Source organism: Mustela erminea, chromosome 4 (assembly GCF_009829155.1).
Source record: "Mustela erminea isolate mMusErm1 chromosome 4, mMusErm1.Pri, whole genome shotgun sequence".
Lineage (NCBI taxonomy): Eukaryota > Metazoa > Chordata > Mammalia > Carnivora > Mustelidae > Mustela > Mustela erminea.
The window spans coordinates 120,579,697-120,598,993 of record NC_045617.1 but is presented as its reverse complement, the minus strand read 5'-3'; the positions used below and the strand labels follow the sequence as shown (position 1 = coordinate 120,598,993).

Below are 19,297 nucleotides of genomic sequence, written 5' to 3'. Positions count from 1 at the left end.
GTGACTTGTAGGCTGCTCTGTTCTGTGTCCATTAACTGTAACTCTTGCCATTTAAGTTATATGCTCACCTTGAGAGTTGCGTTTGTACTCAAAGCATGTACGCATGGTCTTTGTTTTGAAATCACACAGTTTAAGCAAACCAACGCATTGTAATGCAAAAAAGGAGTTATTTCTATAAAAATGAATTTGGAAAATAATTATCAAGAGTTCTGTGCCCAATAATGACATTTTACAAAATGGAGGTGAAATAAAGATAGTTTCAGATGGAGAAAAAGGGAGGGGGGAGGTTTGTCACATATAGTTCTTCACTAGCAAAAACCCAAAAGGTATTCTTCAGGCAGAAAGAAAACTATTGCTCTGTATATATGCTAGCAAATACAGGTAAGACTGAAGAGGAATGGAAAGGTAAATATGTGAGTCTATCTAAATAAATACTGACTTATGAAACAAAATTTTATGAGAGTTAAAGTTTATATAGAATTAAAATCTATAACAAAAGTAAGATTTAAGTTGGAACTAATGAAGTTAAAACTTCTAATGTCCTTGCATTATGTAGAAGAGGTAAATTTTCTAATTTGTATAAAACTAGATCAAGTCAGGGACACATTATGTATATTTTAAAGTGCTCATTAGAAGAATGGTTAAGTAATGCATAACCAGCTAATAGAAAAGTCAAAAAGGATGTGTGAAGCAAAAATAGAAATACTAGAACATATTTAAGTCCAAATATACCTATGATAATATTGAGTTTAAGTAGATTAAATGTTTCATTTAAAATATGATTATTAGATCAGTTTAGAAACACACCTGCATTACAAGGGACATACCCAAAACGTTAAAATACAGAAAAGTTATAAGTGAAATAATCAAAAAGAAACGATGCAAACACTATTCAAAAGGAAGCTGGAGAGGGCACGGATTGCGTGGAGCACTGGGTGTGGTGCAAAAATAATGAATACTGTTATGCTGAAAATAAATAAAAATAAATTTTAAAAAAAGGAAACTGGAGGGGTGCCGGGGTGGCTCAGTGGGTTAAGCCTCTGCCTTCGGCTCAGGTCATGATCTTGGGGTCCTGGGATTGAGCCCCAGATCAGGCTATCTGCTCAGCAGGGAGCCTGCTTCCTTCTCTCTCTGCCTGCCTCTCTGACTACTTGTGATCTCTATCTGTCAAATAAATAAAATCTTTAAAAAAAAAAGAAGCTGGAATAACTAAATTTCCTACAACGTAAACTTTAAGTCAAAAATCATTATTAGAAATAAAGATGATCATTTCACAATGATAAAACAATCAGTTCATGAAGATTATGCAAATCTAAATATATATGCATGAAATCACATTGCCTTAAAATACATAAAGCATAAATTGACTGACCTGCAGTCTGCAAACAGAATGGATGATACATCCCAGTAAAATATGGATGAGGCACAAAAAAATAGTTTGATATAGATGGACAATATAATTGTTATTTATATGTATATGGCACTGTATTCAGCAACAGAAAAATGCATTTTTTATCAAGTACATCAAAAGTAAAATTAAAGATGTTTTCTCACAGTGAAATTAAACTGGAATTTAATAAAAAAGAAAGATAATTAGATTAGAGAATTTCTATATATTCAGAAATAAAGAATTATATCTTAAAAATAAACTGATAGGTTAAGTAAAAACTACAATGGAAGTAGATATACTTTTAATGAGGGATATTGAAAATACTATGTTTCAAAATTTATGGGATACCGTTAAAGCCTTAAATTTAGAAATTTAAATGCAAATGTTAGAAAAGAAAATTGTTAAAAATTAATTATATAAACATTCAACTCAAGAAATTTAAAAAAAAGCAAATTGAACCAAAGCAAGTAGGACTAAAGGAGTAGTAAAGATAAGAGCAGAAATTCATTAAGATGAAAAGGTAAAATGAAATATAAGAAGAAATGTAAAATCTGAATAATTTTAGGATAAAGATATTGGAAGATATGCAAGACTTCAACGTAGGAAACTATAAAACTATACTCAGGAAAATTAAAGAAGACTGTTACATGGAAAGAAAAATCTTATTAATGGATTGGAAGACTCACAAATGTTAAGATGTAAATTATGTAATTTATGTAAATTATGTAAATTATCCCCCAATAAATTATAGATTCAATGCAATTCTAAACAAAATGCATGCAGCTTTTTCCTTTTCTTTTCTATTCTTTGCTGGTGTGTGTGTGACTTAAAATGTTTTCTAAAAGATTCTAAAATGCACACTGAGAAACACTCTTAACTATAGAGAAAAAATTGATGGTTACCAGAGGAGAGGTGAGTGTGGAGATGAAATGCACTTGTTGTCATGAGTTTCAAGTGTTGTATAGAATTTTTGAATCATTAAATTGTACACCTGAAATTAATATTACAAAGTATGTATTACAAAGTATGTAAACTAACTGGAATTTAAAGCAAAGAAGATTAGAGGGAGAACTGAAAAAAGCAAAGAAGATTAGAGGGAGAACTGAAAAATATATATAGTTCACATGGTAGACCATATGCCCAAAAGACCAAGAAAACAATAAAAAAAGAAGAGTAGATCCAGACATGCCTCATAGACATTCAAACTTTCCTACAGCTTGTGTAATCAAAGCAGTATGACTTTGACATATTTTCTTATTATAATCTCATAAGGAACCTTAAGACATTTTTATTCTAATCATTCCCTTCATAAGATTTCTATATTACAAATAGACTATATGTTTGCTTATGTATTTCATGAATATACTATACATCTGCCTATGTACTTTATGAATATCTGTGATTTATACATTAATAGAATACAATTTTTTGACCCTCAAGAACCAATTTTTGCTTCCTGGAGGGAAACATTACTGCCATTTAAAATGAATTATGTAGTGGAGAAAGGTTTATTTTACAAATGCTGCTGATAAATTTGATTTCCATCTAGAAGAGAAAACTAAACACCAATTTTACAACATAAACAAATGGATTTAATAAGTGTGAAAGAGAATTTTTAGGAAAAAAAAAATGAGTATGCTTACCACAGTAGTAGGGGAAACGCATTGAAAGCCTAGAAATTCTCAGAATTAAGGCAGACACATTTGACTAAATGCAATAAATTTCTATAGAGTAAAAGATACCTTCATTTTATTTTATTTTATTTCATTTAACAATTCTTTTTTCACATCTACTGTGTGTGACACACTTTTTTAAGCCCTAGAGATTCAGCAGTGAATAAAACATAGTTCCTGTCTTCAGAGTTTCCGAGTTTACATCTATGGGAGCAGAAAATCAGTAAACACATAAATGTGTAATGTGAGGTAGGGATAAATGGTATGAAGAAAAGTCAGGACAAAAGGATAGAGAGTGGAGAAATACTGTTGGCGTTAGGGTAGTCATTTAAGCTGACGTCTTAAAGAATTAAGGAAGTGAGTTGTGTACATGTTTTGGGGAAAGTGTTTGAGGCAGTCCCTGAAGTGGGAACATGCTTGGTGGGCATGAAGAAAAATGAAACCACAGTGTGCCTGCAGCAATGAGGTATGAGGCTGGAGGAGAACCCAGAAGCTGCATACTATGAGGCTGTGAAGGTCCTGAGAATTTTGAACTTTCACACAGAAATGACTGGAAGACCTTTGGAGGGTCTTGAGCAGAGAAGTAACATGAGTTACATTTTTACATTAGTAAAATGTTTACATTTTAGATTTTACATTTTTTTTACATTTACTAGTTTACATTTTAAAAGTATGTTCTGAGTCAGTTGGGTTGTTTAGTTGGTAAAGTGATTGACTCTTGGTTTCAGCTTAGGTCATGGTCTCAGGGTGGTGAGATCAAGCCTGTACGGGGCTCAGCACTGGGCATGGGGCCTGTTTGAGATTCTCTCTCTCTCTCTCACCTCTGCCCCAACCACTGGGCTAGTGTGCTCTCTCTCTAAAAATAAAATTAAAAGACAATTAGAACAAAAGTATGATTCAGACAAAGAGAGAAGCTCTCTTTGGAGGTTATCACAGTAGTACAGATGAGCTATGGGGAAGTTTTGGATTACCTGATGAAGGAGGTGAGAAGTGGTCAGAATCAGGATATAATTTTAGGGAACAGGATGAATGAATTGGATGTTGGCAAGAAGAAGTAGATAGAGAAATTTTTTTTTTTCTTAACACAAATGGCAGGTGAAAAACATTAATAGACAAAAAGCACTTACTTGAGTTGAATCTGAATAAGAAAAGGACAAACTGCCAGTATGGAAAATGAGTAATTCACAGAAGAGTGAGTCCAAAAGACCAAGAAACCTATAAGAACTGCTCAGTCTCACTAGGTGTTGGGGAAATACAATCAAAGCAAGAGTTAGATATTATTGTTCCCATTACACAGACAAAAAAGAATTAGCTACCACTTTTCTCATTACTGTTTTTCTCAGTAGATACTCTGTGTAGCACCCGTGAGTGTGTGGGGAAAATAGAACTCAGACATCCCTGGTCAGAATATGAGTGATTACAAATTTTCAGGAAAGTGATTACATATTTTAACATTAAAAATGCATATTTCCTTTTTCTCTTGACTTGCCAGTTCCATTTTGGAAATCTATCCTACAGAAATAAAATCTTTATATTGTACAAAGATGTTTATTATATCACCATTTGGCTAATGGCAAAAGCTGGAAAGAAGCCAAATGTCCATTGTTAAGGATTTGGTTGAATATGCAGTAATTCATCCACTATACTGTGATGGTAATGCTTTAGAATGATATCCTTCGACCTGGAGTGATGCACATGTTATAGTGTTAGATGTGGAAATCAGGTTGCAGAATAATGTGTGTAGATTGACTCCATGTGTATATATGTTTATATGAGCATAGGTTAAGATATGGAGAGATTCATAGGAAGTTAACACTGATAATGTCATGAGTTTTAATTTTTGCAGATAAATTTAATAAAGATTTAAAATACTCTTGAGAACAGGGTTATAATGTTTATAATCTGTAGTGTCATATCAGATTTTACTTCACAGCCTTGGCAGATGCTTAGGATTCTGGATGATGATGGATGAGAGTATCTTTAGTTCTAACCCCTAGGAAAACAGGCTTCTCTATTTCCTTAAAACCTAATTGGGACCTCCCAGGTACAGAGTAGTGATGTTTGTTGTTTTTCCTATTCTTAACTATTTTAAAGTGTGGGTAATGAAATTTCATCAAATGTAAAACTGAGCATCCTAATCAATTTCTTTTTTTAATTTTTTTATTTTTTATAAACATATATTTTTATCCCCAGGGGTACAGGTCTGTGAATCACCAGGTTTACACACTTCACAGCACTCACCAAAGCACATACCCTCCCCAATGTCCATAACCCCACCCCCTTCTCCCAAACCCCCTCCCCCCAGCAACCCTCAGTTTGTTTTGTGAGATTAAGAGTCACTTATGGTTTGTCTTCCTCCCAATCCCATCTTGTTTCATTGATTCTTCTCCTACCCACTTAAGCCCCCATGTTACATCACCACTTCCTCATATCAGGGAGATCATATGATAGTTGTCTTTCTCTGCTTGACTTATAGACAACCTAACCCTACACCTAAAGGAGCTGGAGAAAGAACAAGAAAGAAACCCTAAGCCAAGCAGGAGAAGAGAAATCATAAAGATCAGAGCAGAAATCAATGAAATAGAAACCAAAAAGACAATAGAGCAAATCAACGAAACTAGGAGCTGGTTCTTTGAAAGAATTAATAAGATTGATAAACCCCTGGCCAGACTTATCAAAAAGAAAAGAGAAAGGACCCAAATAAATAAAATCATGAATGAAAGAGGAGAGATCACAACTAACACCAAAGAAATACAAACTATTATAAGAACATACTATGAGCAACTCTATGCCAACAAATTTGACAATCTGGAAGAAATGGATGCATTCCTAGAAACATATAAATTACCACAACTGAACCAGGAAGAAGTAGAAAGCCTGAACAGACCCATAACCAGTAAGGAGATTGAAACAGTCATTAAAAAATCTCCAAACAAACAAAAGCCCAGGGCCAGACGGCTTCCCGGGGGAATTCTACCAAACATTTAAAGAAGAACTAATTCCTATTCTCCTGAAACTGTTCCAAAAAATAGAAATGGAAAGAAAACTTCCAAACTCATTTTATGAGGCCAGCATCACCTTGATCCCAAAACCAGACAAGGATCCCATCAAAAAAGAGAGCTATAGACCAATATCCTTGATGAACACAGATGCGAAAATACTCAACAAAATACTAGCCAATAGGATTCAATTTCTTGATTTAACTTTTTCTCTCTTTGGATCCTGTTTTAAATTCTATGCTTTTTCTTTCATCCGCTCCCTGTAATCATTTCTTAGATATGCCCGTTATAACTTGGGGTAAGAAATGTTTATGGGTGATGGTAAATTGCATTTTTAATGCAGTTCTAACCCAGAAATCTTCAGTTGGAGTAGGAGTCACATTATCTGATTTTACATAAATTTTTTACTTCCCAATATCTTTGCATTTCTTATTCAACTTTGTCATCTTTAACTCAGTTTCCTGCTTTTCTTATGCTCTTTTCCTACACATAAAATGACTAATGGTAAGACTTCTACTCATTTTTCTCTATCTTTATTGAGGTAAAACTGACACAAAATGTACATATTGAAGTTATAAGACTTGATTCCCTGCCCTGCCCAGTTTTATTGAGATATAATTGACATATAACATCATATAAGTTTAAGGTATACAACCTAATGATGTGTGTATATTTTATAAAATGATTACCACAGTAAGTTCAGTTAACATCTGTCACCCCACATAGTTACAAATTTTCTTTTTTCCTTGTGATAAGAACTAAGTTCTAAACTGGGCATTTGTGAACAGGGCATTTGACATATGTTAGTTTATTTGTGAACAATTTACCGCTGTTGATTTTTTAAGTCCCACTTTACTATCTTTATATCTAAATTATATTGAAATTGCATGTACTTATTCATTTTCCTAGTATTTGCATCATTTTGCCAAACATGGTGTTCTTTTGATAGCTCACTCCTCCCCTTCCTTTTTCTGGGATCCTTTAAAACTTTGATGCCTGTACCTTTAAGGGAAGATTAGCAATTATTTTTAACTGGCCTGCTTTTTGGTGGCCTTTAGAGAAGGGCACACATAGTTTTCATAGTTGTAGTTTCTCATTGTATGACGTATTTGCCTGCAGGACCTACTGGGAATGAAAATGTTTTGACCTGCAAATTGGAATGCACTCCTTTAACAATCCTTTCTTTAAGTTTTCATTTTCCTATCAGAACATTTGTTGTACAGGTTTTCCTTACATCTTCCTATACGTTAATTTTTTTCTTTGACCTCTAACAAGCTCAGTTCTTAGGACTGTGCTTTTGCTAGCTCTGTACTTTGTTCTTGGGAAACTCATTTACTCTATAACTTCAATTATCTCTACTGGTCTGACTTCAGAACCCTCTGGAATGACAAGTGTTAGTTTGTTTCCTTAAATTCAGCAATTTGTTATTCTCTCCCTGTCCCACAAACTAGCTACCAGTTTGTCATGGATTTTTGGTCACCCAGTTTCAAAAGTTATGGAGTCATCAATTTTTGTTTTCCTTTTCTTTACTCATATGTAGTCATCATGAAGTAGTGATCTCTTCTTTGAAAAAATACTTCATACCTATCCCTTCCATTTATTCTCTTTCCATCATTTATTACTCTAACTCAAACACCTCTTCACTAGACTTACTACTTTCGAGGTTTCTCCTCTTCAGTCTATTTTGTATAATCACAAGATTAACACTTTGGTAATGCAAACGTATTCACCTAACTCTCCTTCCCAAATACCCTAGAAGGCTTCCCAGTTGCCTGGTTTGTTTTTCATATTCTTTCAGAATCTTCTTATAACCCTCCTTTTCAAAATTATATTCCAGAGTGCACTCATGAGGCTACAGCAACAGTATAATTGGCTAATTCTTCTAGAGCACAGTGTGGCAGTCCTGAATTTATTTGCCTTTCTTGTACTCTTCCTACCTCTCTCAGTGTATCAACATCTTATCCATCTTTTGAGACATGTATATCACCATTCTCTTCCTCAGGGAGCTATCCTCTTTATATTTTTATCCCAAGAGGTTCCTAACTCATATTATAACATCCATCTAAACTACATTTTGACAGATTTTCTTCTAAAAAATTGTTCTCTATACACACATTATATCACTGTGTGTGTTAAAAGCTGTTTTATTGCAGGGAGTCAGACATATTTTTCTGTACCACTTATTGCTAGAACAGCATTTCATGAACATTTAGCCTACCATGAAGACCACTGATTGGTTGATTGATTAGGCTGTTACTGAGTTAATTTTAATAGTAGTCGAAGGAAATTATACATTTCTTTCCAGTGAAATTATACATTTCAAACATTCTCGAAATGTTTTATTTCAGAAAGTATCATCTTTCTTGACTAAGTCATAAAAGTATCAACTTAGAAAGCAAAGAATTGGAAGCCAAGATTTGTAGCTGGGAGGACTAAAAATGGTGAAACATCTATTGTAGACATATAAATTAAAGGGATTCTCTAATTATGATCCATTTAAGCAATGAATGGGTTGTGACTTGTATCTAGGGGATGGGAATCATAATAATCAGTTGACTTATGAGCCTTCCTTTTATTTACCCTTACTCTTTCCATCTTTTTGTTGTACTTCTTCCTTTATTTGCCTTTGCCCCTTACTGAACCTTATTTTTTTACTCTTAACTTCTGATTCTTTCTTTCCTTTAACTTTGTGCTTTCCTTCATCACTTTTCTTCAGAGCATCATTTTCTTCTGTATCTGTCTTCTTCCTTGCATTTCCCTGTTCTCCTTGATCCTCAGAACTCTCTCTCTTTACTTGAGGCCCCTGAATTAGCAGTATCTCAGACTCACTACTCTCTACTGGGGACTCATGTCCTTGGGGTGTTCCAGCTTCACTAGTCTTTGCTGGGGACTTGTATGGTCCTTGTGGTACTCCAGCTTCACTATTCTCTACTGGAGACTCCTGTCTTTGTGGTATTCCAGCTTCACTATTCTCCACCTGGGACTCCCGTCCTTCTTGTATTCTGGTGTCACTCTTTACTTGAGATCCCTGTCCTTCTTTTATTCCAGACTCACTCTTCTGTACTAGAGATCCCTGTTCTTGTTTTATTCCAGATTCACTCTTCTTTACTTGGGATCCCTGTCCTTCTTTTATTCCGGACTCACTCTTCTTTACTTGGGATCCTTGTCTTTGTAGTATTCCAGACTCACTCTTTTTTTCTTGGTCTTCCTGTTCTTGTGGTATTTCAGTATCATTCATCTCTACATGGGCCTCCTGTTCTTGTGGTATTCCAGTGTCACTCACATTTACCTGGTCTTCCTCTTTTGGTATCCTGGTATCACTCTCCTTTAACTTGACCTCCATTTTTATTTCACCTTTCTCCAACTCAGTATCTTTTGCTTTGGTTTTTGTCTCTGGTTTGTGCCCTGAAATCAAGGATTCATCAGAATTTGTGACTAACTTTTCCTTCTTTAATGTTTTCTTGTTTTCTTCTTGGCTGTTCTCAGACTTTGTAGTGGCTCCATTTTTTAGGATCTTGGCCTTGAAATCAGATTTTTTTGCAAGTTCTGCATCCATGTAACCTGGAAATATAACTGAGCACACAACAAAAGTGCACAATTCAGATATCAAGTACTTTCTCTTTATTCCTACTTTTCCCCTGATACTGGTTTGTTTTTTGTCTTAAAACTGAAAAACTGGAGATAACTTGAGATTTCCTGAAAATATAAAATAATAGAACTCTTGTACTTAAAGTTATACAGGTATTGATAATATTCTAGACTCTCTTCAATAAATTGGAAGATTATTGAAAGAAGAGGTAAAATGTATTAAAAATGAAGTGGCTGGCATATGTTCAGTATATTATGGCTGATGATTAATGCTTAATAGCTAAAGGAGGATGTATTCTGAAAAGAAATGGAATTTATTTTTAAAAAAAAATGTGCAAAGAAGCAATAATTATTTCTTAAAATAGAAAAAAACTCAAAATATGCTTTGGATATTGAATATAAGAATGTCTCATTATTCAAAAGTGATAATAATATTAGCTGGTAATCATTGGGTTCTTATCATATATCAGGCACTCATTGTTCTGAACATTTTATATAAAGTATTAACTCATTTAATCTTAATAACAACCATATAGGGCAGGTACTACTATTATCCCCATTTTACAGATTAAAAAACTGAGGTACAGGAACTTTAAATGAATGTGAATATGCCCTGGAGTCAGTAAGTGGTGGAGTTGGATTTGAACCTGAAAAGTCAGACTTCAGAGTTCAGTCTAAACCAATGCTTTAGACGTTCCTTACAATACCTGCAAATTCACTTTGCAAAAATTTCTGTTCCCTTTTTCCAAACACAGGTAAGTGAGCTCTACTATGTCTCAATTTCTGTGTGATCTAATAAAAACTGAATTTTTTGTTTCTGTTTTCTTTTCTTATTTTAGTGATTTGGTTCCCTGGATTAAGAAATATATATATATATATATATATATATATATATATATATATATATATATATATATATATATATATATCACATATATCTATGTTACCAGGAAGAATTTTGTGGGTTTTTCCTATGGAGCAGTGGCATGACTTCCTTTAAGAAAACTTATTTAAATAATGTAATAGAAAGAATATTGAATATAAAAGCTGAATTAGAACACCTGGGCTTAGTATTTCTGCTAGCTGGGTTTATTTGGGTAAGCCAGTTAATCCCCAAAGACTCACCTTCCTTATATTTAACTTGTTCTGCCCATTTTGTAAAGTTATTTAAGGATTCTAGACAAATGTTTAAGGAGCATGGCTTTTACAGACAGACTGGTTCAAATCCTGGCTTCATTAATAACTAGCCAGGTGAGCTTGGGTGAATCTTACTTTCTTATCTGTAAAATGGGTGCAGTAGTAGTAGCTACTTCACAGAAGTGTTATAAACATTAAATAATATTACCTAAGTAAAGTACTCAATACAGTACATGGAGCATAGTAAGTAGTCTAATATTGACTATAACTACTGCCAAATGAGATCATACAGGCAGGAAGTCTGATCTATCAAGACAAGGGATTCTTAGTTCCAACCAAATACTTTAGAGGAATGGTTAATGGCTTCACAGGAAGATTTCTTGCTTAAAAACTTTTTTTTTTTTTTGACTTAGAAAGGCTTTTGGTTTGTTTAGGGTTCGATGTCTGAAATATTGATGTACACATAACCAAATAACAAGTTGCCAAATGTGAGACACACCTGCATTAGGTAAGAAGGTAACTGTAAGTGAAAAGAGATGATGTAGTTCAGTGTTGCCTTTTTGATATTTTAGACTCTGACGCAAAATAACAATAACATTAAGAACCTTACAGCAGTGCTTTCTGAACTTTTTGTGTATTTTTTCCTCCCCAATGATTATTTAATAAGATATGGGTACTGACATTTTATTCTAGACAAACCCACTTCCAATTTACTAATGAAAATCAGTAGTAATATATCCTAAGCATTTTTGTACCGAAGAAGAGAGTTCAGAATATTTTGATTTCTGACAGAACTACCAGTGGACACTTGTTTTTTGGGATGATGTGGTGTTGTGTGAGGAAGAGAATGTTTTTCCACTGAAGCTTCCAACCTTACAAATTCTGTGCAATGTGTTCCTTAACAAGCTGACTTTTCTTAATATATGACTATCTTTAGTTTTAACATCTTTAGTTTGTTTCATATTTACTACTGTGTATACTACTGCAGGACCCATTTCAAAGCTAACATACCACCTAAATTATATAGATTTTTGTTAATCAAAGGTAAGAATTCTAGGATTTAAATAAAATGTTTATTCTAGCTATACTTTTTCTAATTTTATAGGATTTAAAAAATTTTACTGTCTTTCCCTCTACCCTAAAAAATACTTCTAGTCACTTCTAATATAATATGCTTGTTTGTTTTAATATCTTTGCTGTATATTTTCCATCTGGAACTTAATTGCATTGTAGATGTCAGCTACAAATCATTATTCCACCAATTTCTAAGTTCTTCCCTCCCTTCTCTCAAATTTCTACATGGTACATAGATCTCCGCCCCCAACCCAGATCTCATAATCTCTATAATACAAAGATTTGTAAGCCCTGGCTGAAAGTCTGAAATTCTAATTATAAGGGAAATATTTAATCAAGAACTTGGCACTTATTCTAATGTATTCAGGATACTTAAAGATTTTAAACTGGATTAAAAATTTGTTAAAGGTAAAAGATATCATGAGTTAGCTATCATATGATACTTAAAATAATGTGGTGACTAGACTATGCGCCTTATTAGGAAATTATTCCTATTAAGTCCCTAAACCAGTGGCTGTCAAGGAGAGCACACACAGATCTAGATTATAAAGATCTGTTAAGCATCAGGGAAAGGACTCATTGTAGATCTCAGTCCACTAATTAATATTAAAAAAAATCATATACTTAATTAGCTGAATGTGGAGATGAGAAATAATATACTCAACTTGAGAGGGTGGTAAAGTTTGATAAGCTGATCTGTCTTAAATCTTTCTTTGAACAATGAATTAAATCTTAATCTCTTTTTGCTAAAAGTATCAACAGGAAAGAATATGTTTGAAATATTGTCAACAAGAATAGATCTTTTACAAGAAAAGTTTTAAAAGATTCAGCTGATTTTTCTCCTGGCAATTTAAAAAAGCATATTCATTAAAAATGAGTTCACTTTCAGTGAGGGCCTTAGCCTATGGTGCCTTCCCAAAGCCCTCTTTCTTTTTGTAAAGAAAACATACACTCTCTTATCACCCTCTCCATGTGCATTTGAAAGATGCAGATACATCATGAGTGCTCTGAATGCATATTATTTTTTGGACTGTGAATGCAAAGAAAATAATTATCCTTTTCAACTTCCCCACCTCCTACTCACAAACCCTCTCTCCTAGTGTGAACTGAGAAAGAACAATTAAATATAAAGATATATTTTGTGTTTCTTAGTGTTGGAAAAGTTCGAGATGCTTGAATCTATCTTACTAAATTTAAGTTTTACTTGTTTCTTATAGTTGTATATTGACAGGGTTTTAAGAATTATTGTTCTGTTTCATATGATTTTATTGAGGAGCTGAAGCATTAATAATCCTGATGGGAAATCTGAATTTAGAAAACAGATAAAAACCAAACATTGATTTAAATGGGATGTCTTTTATTTTTAAAACTATCCTTTGTGTACATTTCATTATATACCTTCTCTAGTGGATGTATATTTGTATTTACAACATTTTATTTATAGATATGGTTTCAGGACTTATCACAGAAAAGGTCTTTGTGGTTCAGTGTAGAAGGGAATGTTTTGGTATGGAAAGAGTATGTACTTTGGAGACAGGAAGTTCTGGATTTAGATTGCAGCAGTGCTGTTTACCAACTCTTTTTTTTTTTTTTTTTTTCTTTTCAGTGTAACAGTATTCATTGTTTTTGCACCACACCCAGTGCTTCATGCAATAGTGCCCTCCCCAATACCCACCACCTGGTTTACCAACTCTTAAACCTTGGCAAGTGTGAGCAAATTTACTGATGTGTAAAGTAGGGAATAACAATAACTAGCAGATAGGCTATGGTAAGAATAAGAGATAATGTTTCTGAAAATGCCTAGCACAGTGCACAGTATAGAGAGGGGCTCAATACCTACTATTCCTCAAAAGTAAAGTTACTTAGAAGGCAAGAGAAAATAAAGTTTTTTCTTAACTGGTTATTTTTCCTGTTAATATGATTCAGTGGACCTTCACTTGTTACCAAAAAGGAGTTCTAAATTACCAGCAAAAAACTCACAAAATCTAGAAACCAATCTTTTTGTCATTATATTTTGCTGGGAGTTAGAAAGGAGATTCTTTTTTCAGAGCCTAGAAGATGGCCAGAGATTATGGCATCCTTTTGTATGAATTTCATCTCCTCTACAGCTGTCTCTCCAAAAATAGTTATTTAAAATATTAGAAGATTCTGGAGAATAAGAACACTTAAAATGTCCTTAGAAACAAAAGTCTCCATCTTGGGAGTAGAAAGAGCCAGTCCAGAAAATATAAACAATGTAAAATATCACAGTTGAGAATAAAAAACTTACCCATAGGAGATAGTGCTAAAAATAAAACACAAAAGATCGATTAGTGGGACTTTTCTAACTCAAGGAAAATCCCACTCTCAATAATATCTTTTGTAGGTGAATGCAGAAGCAGCACCTCTAGGTACTATAAAACCCTCTGTTTCATCCTCAGGAGTGCTGGAGCCCAATGCTCTACATCCTACTTCACAGAGACGGTTTTCTTTAGGATGCCCTTGGTTAATGTATGGGATGGAATCCTTGTGTTGGTAATATCTATTCTACCAAATTTCAAACTATCACATTTCCTACTTTCATTGTTCTCTCACAAATCAGTTTTTAACCCACTCACCTTTAGGTAAGTTGGAAAATACATATTTGGCCAATTATCAAAATCACTATCTTATCCTGACACTTGTTCTTTATATCAAGTTTAGGTGATTTTCTTTTTTTAGTAAAAATTATCCATTGTCAGATGCTAACACCAGGAAAATGGGCTTCCTTGTGGTAAATAGACAGAATTATGAGACAAGATCATTATATTTTGTTCCAAAAGGGAAATAGAAAAAAAGAAATCAAAGTATGAGAAAATCACTTATTTAAGAAATATTGACTACTCTAAGGTAGAAGAACATGAAATACAAAATAAATGAGAAGAACATGAAATATAAAATACATAACAAAAAAAAAAATCCTCAAAGGTCCTAGACCAGAAATAGGTAAGGCAAAGAAGTGATCTAAACTTACTGATTTTTCCAGAACTGTCCACTGAAAGAGACCAGAAAAAATCATTAGTAGGTGTTGGGCTCTCCCTTCTTACACAAACCCACACTCCTCTGGACTGGATGTACAGGATCTGTGTCATGAACAACTAAGTTCTTTTTATTTCCCTGCCCCTCCTCTTGACCTGTTATTGTTTAGAAAGATCTTGTGATTAGCTATTTTATGAAAAAAATTTCATTAGAATATATTTGACATTTTGTGCATATTGAAGGTGTGCAACATGTCAATTTGGTATACTATAATATAATATAATTATAATATGAGTGCCATTGTAGCAATAACTAGAACCTCTATGATACTACATAGTGATCCTTTCTTGTGGTTGGAATCAAAGTTCTAATCTCTTGGTAAGTTTGATGATTGTCATACAATTTTATTATCTAAATTCACTATACTATGCATTTGATCTCTAGGGCTTATTTACTACTTGTAAATGTTTACCTTTGAATAGCACATGCCCTATCCTCCACCCACACAATCCCTTAGTAACTCTCATTTTACCTTTTTTTTTTTTTCAATAAATTTGGCTTTCTGGATTCCACATATAAATGATACCATGCAATACTTGTCTTCCTCTCTCGGACTTACTCATTCAGCATGATACTCTCAAGGTCCATCTATGTTGTTGCAAGTGGCAGGATGTCCTCCTTTCTCACTGTTGAATAATATATCATGTTTGTTTGTGTGTGCATGTGTGTATGACATCCTCTTTATCCAGTCATCCATTGGTATGGGCAATTAAGTTTATTTCTGTACCTTGGCTGTTGTGAATTATGTTGTAATATTCATGAACTTATATTTTTTGTATTTTTTTGATATCTTATTTTCACTTCCTTTGGATATATGCCCAGAATGGAATCGCTGCATCATATGGATGGTAGGCCAACTTCTAATTTTTTGGGGAACCTCCGTGTTGTTTTCCAATTTACATTACTGGATCATAGGGTAGTTATTTTTCACTTTTTTTTTTTTTAAAGATTTTGTTTATTTATTTAACAGGCAGAGATCACAAGTAGGCAGAGAGGCAGGCAGAGAGAGAGGGTGAAGCAGGCTCCCCGCTGAGCAGAGCACCTGACGTGGGGCTCGATCCCAGGACCCTGGGATCATGACCTGAGCCAAAGGCAGAGGCTTTAAACCACTGAGTCACCCAGGTGCCCCTATTTTTCACCTTTTGAGGAATCTCCATACTGTTTTCCACAGTGATTACACGAGTTGCATTCCCAGGAACAGTGCATCACTGTTCCTTTTTCTCCACATTCTCACCAATACCTGTTATTTGTTCTCTTTTTGATTTTAGCCATTCTGACAGGTGTGAAGTGGTATCTCACAGTAGTTTTGATTTGCATTTCCATAATGGTGATTAATGATGAACAACTTTTCATGTGTCTGTTGGCAATCTGTATGTCTTCTTTGGAAAAATGTCTTTTCATGTCTTCTGTCCATTTTTAATTGGATTGTTTGTTTAATGGCTGTTGAATTTTATGTTTTTTATGTATTTTCTATACTAATCCTTTATGAGATATGTCCTTTGCTAGTATCTTCCACCATTCCATAGGTTGCCTTTTAGTTTTGTTGATAATTTTGTCATGCAGAAGATTTTTATTTTGATGTATTCCTAATAGTTTATGTTTGCTTTGTTTTCCTTGCCTCAGAAGACGTATCTAGAAAAATGTTGCTATAGCTGATGTCAAAGATGTCATTTCTTCTGTCCTCTTCTACAGTTTTCATGGTTTTAGGTCTCATACTTAGGATTTCAAACTTTTGAATTTATTTTTGTGTGTGGTGTAAGAAAGTGGTCCAGTTTCATTCTTTTGCATGTAACTGTCCAGTTTTCCCAACACCATTTGTTGAAGAGACTGTCTTTATTCTGTTGGATATTCTTTTTGCTTTGTCAAAGTTGAATTGACAGTATTATTATTATATCTGGGTTTTCTATTTTGTTCATTGATCTGTGTGTCTGTTTTTGTGCCAGTATCATACTGCTTTGATTACTAGAGCTTTGTAATATAACTTCAAATCCAGAATCACAGTACCTCCCGGTTTGCTTTTCTTCAAGATTGCTTTAATTATTCAGGTTCTTTTGTGGTTCCATACAAATTTTAGAATTATGTGTTCTAGTACTGTGAAAAGTGCTGCTGTTATTTTGATAGGAATTTCCTTAAACGTGTAGATTGCTTTGGGTAGTGTAGACATTTTTACAATATTTTTTCTTCCAATCCATGAGCATGAAATGTCTTCCCATTTCTTTGTGTCATCTTCAATTACTTTCATCAGTGTTTCATAGTTTTCAGAGTACAGGTTTTTTATCTCCTTGATTAGGTTTATTCCTAGGTATCTTACTATTTTGGGTAAAATTGTAAATTATAGTTTTCTTAGTTTTTCTTTCTGCTGCTTCATTATTGGTTTCCTGGATTTTTTTGTTGTTTTGTTTTGTTTTGCTATTTTTAGTTCTATACAATTTATTTATGTTCTAATCTGTATTATTTACTTCCTCCTCCTGGTTTTGAGTTGTTTGTTGGATTTTTTTCTAGCTCCTTTATGTGTAAGGTTAGGTGGTTTAGTTGAGATTTTTCTTGTATTGCCTGTATTGCTATAAACTTCCCTCTTAGAACCACTTTTGCTACATCCCAAAGGTTTTGAACTGTTGTATTATTTTTAAATATTTTATTTATTTATTTACGAGAGACAGAGAAAGAGAGAGGCAGAGGGAGAAGCAGGCTCCCCATTGATCAGGAAGCCTAATGCGGGGCTTGATCCCAGGACCCCAGGATCATGACCTGAGTGAAGGCAGACACTTAACCGACTGAGCCACTTACATGCCATAAACCATTCATTGTATTTTCACTTTCATTTGTTTCCATGTATTTTAAAATTTCTTTATTTTATTTTCTGGCTGACCCATTCATTGTTTAGTAGCATATTATTTAAACTCTGTGTATTTGTGGTCTATCCCTATTTCCTTTTCTTATGGTTAACTTATAGCAAAGTGGTCAGAAAAGATTCATGGTATGATTTTGACCTTTTTGAATTGGTTGAGGGTTGCTTTGTGGTCTAATATGTGATCTATTCTAGAGAATGTTCCATGTGCACTTGAAAAGAATGTGTATTCTGCTGTTCTGGGGTGGAATGTTCTGAATGTACCTAATATATTAGTTCCAGTGTGTCATTCAAAGTTTTTGTTTCCTTATTGATTTTCTGTTCCAGTGATCTGTGCATGGCTGTAAGTGGGGTGTTAAAATCCCCTACTTTTATTGCTGTTCTCCATATTTGTATCTTGTTTGCCCTGCACCATTTGTTAAAAAGATTGTCCTTTCTCTTTTGAATGTTTTTGGCTCCTGCCTTGACTATTAGTTAACTTTATATGTGAGGGTTTTATTCTGGCCTCCCTATTATGTCCTGTTAGTCCATGTATTTATTTTCATCTCAGTACCCAACTGTTTTTATTATTATAGCTTTATAGTATAGTTTAAAATCAGCAAGTGTGATACCACTAACTTTTTTTTTCCCACCCCTCTGGATTGCTTAACTTGAGTGAGCCACATAGGCTTCCTTCCCAACAATGCACATTTCTAAGAAGTTGACAGGGATGCTGATACTGATGTTTCAGGGACCACACCTGAGAACCACAGCTCTAACCTGGCCCTGTTAACAGGACAGAAAACTGAATAAAGAGCACATATGTGGCCTTGGTGGGACCTCTCTGTTCATTGGTCCACACCTGGAACTTCCCTGTGCATGTTCCTAAGTTTATTATTTCTGTTCATGTGTTTGTCCTCAGTTTTTACATGTGGCCTAAAAACCGAGCCCACAGCTATTTCTGTTAAAATCTGCTCCCACTCCATCAATCACAGGATCCAAACTACTACTACTACTTATAATGGAAGGTTTCTTTCACTCTCACCATTCCCTCACAAACCTTGGTCTTCTGAGACATAGAAGACATGTCACAACATACACTTCTGCAGGAAGAGCTCTGCAGGACCTCTGAAGAGGGGCTTCTCACCCCTTGTGCTACTCAAGTTTGGTTAAGTCACTATCTGTCTTGCTGGGAGGATGAAAGTGTCTTCTCCCTCTGACTTGTATGTTCCATTCCTTCTCAAGGTTTGAGAAGTTCTCAGCTAATATTTCTTTAAGTAAATTCTTTGCATCCTTCTCCCTCTCTTCTCCTTTAACCTCTTGTAGCTGGAAGTATTTCTATATTCCTATTCTCCGAGTCATTTATTCTTTCTTTCATCTAGTTTGCCCTGTTACTTATGCTCTGTATTGCATTATTATCTCATTTATGACTTTTGTAGTTTCAGAATTTATTTTTTTAATAATTTTAATCTCTTAAGTAAAGAACTTACTCTCTTCATTAATTTTATTTCTGAATTTACTGGATTATCTATCTGAGTTTTCTTGTAGCTCA

The 19,297-nt window shown here is 34.1% G+C and overlaps 1 protein-coding gene across 10 annotated transcripts in view; it reads right to left on the bottom strand.

Annotated features, from left to right (window-relative positions):
• Positions 1 to 19,297, bottom strand: part of TSBP1 (testis expressed basic protein 1) — a 264,417-nt gene that overhangs the window by 169,677 nt on the left and 75,443 nt on the right. For 9 of the 10 annotated variants that reach the window (XM_032340735.1, XM_032340740.1, XM_032340741.1 and 6 more), the window contains 2 exons: positions 14,854 to 14,874; positions 14,131 to 14,145 (listed from right to left, as the gene is read on the bottom strand). In XM_032340735.1, the coding sequence (XP_032196626.1) occupies positions 14,131 to 14,145; positions 14,854 to 14,874 (36 nt within the window). The remainder of the gene's footprint in view (positions 1 to 14,130; positions 14,146 to 14,853; positions 14,875 to 19,297) is intronic. The other variant, XM_032340739.1, reaches the window with a different exon arrangement.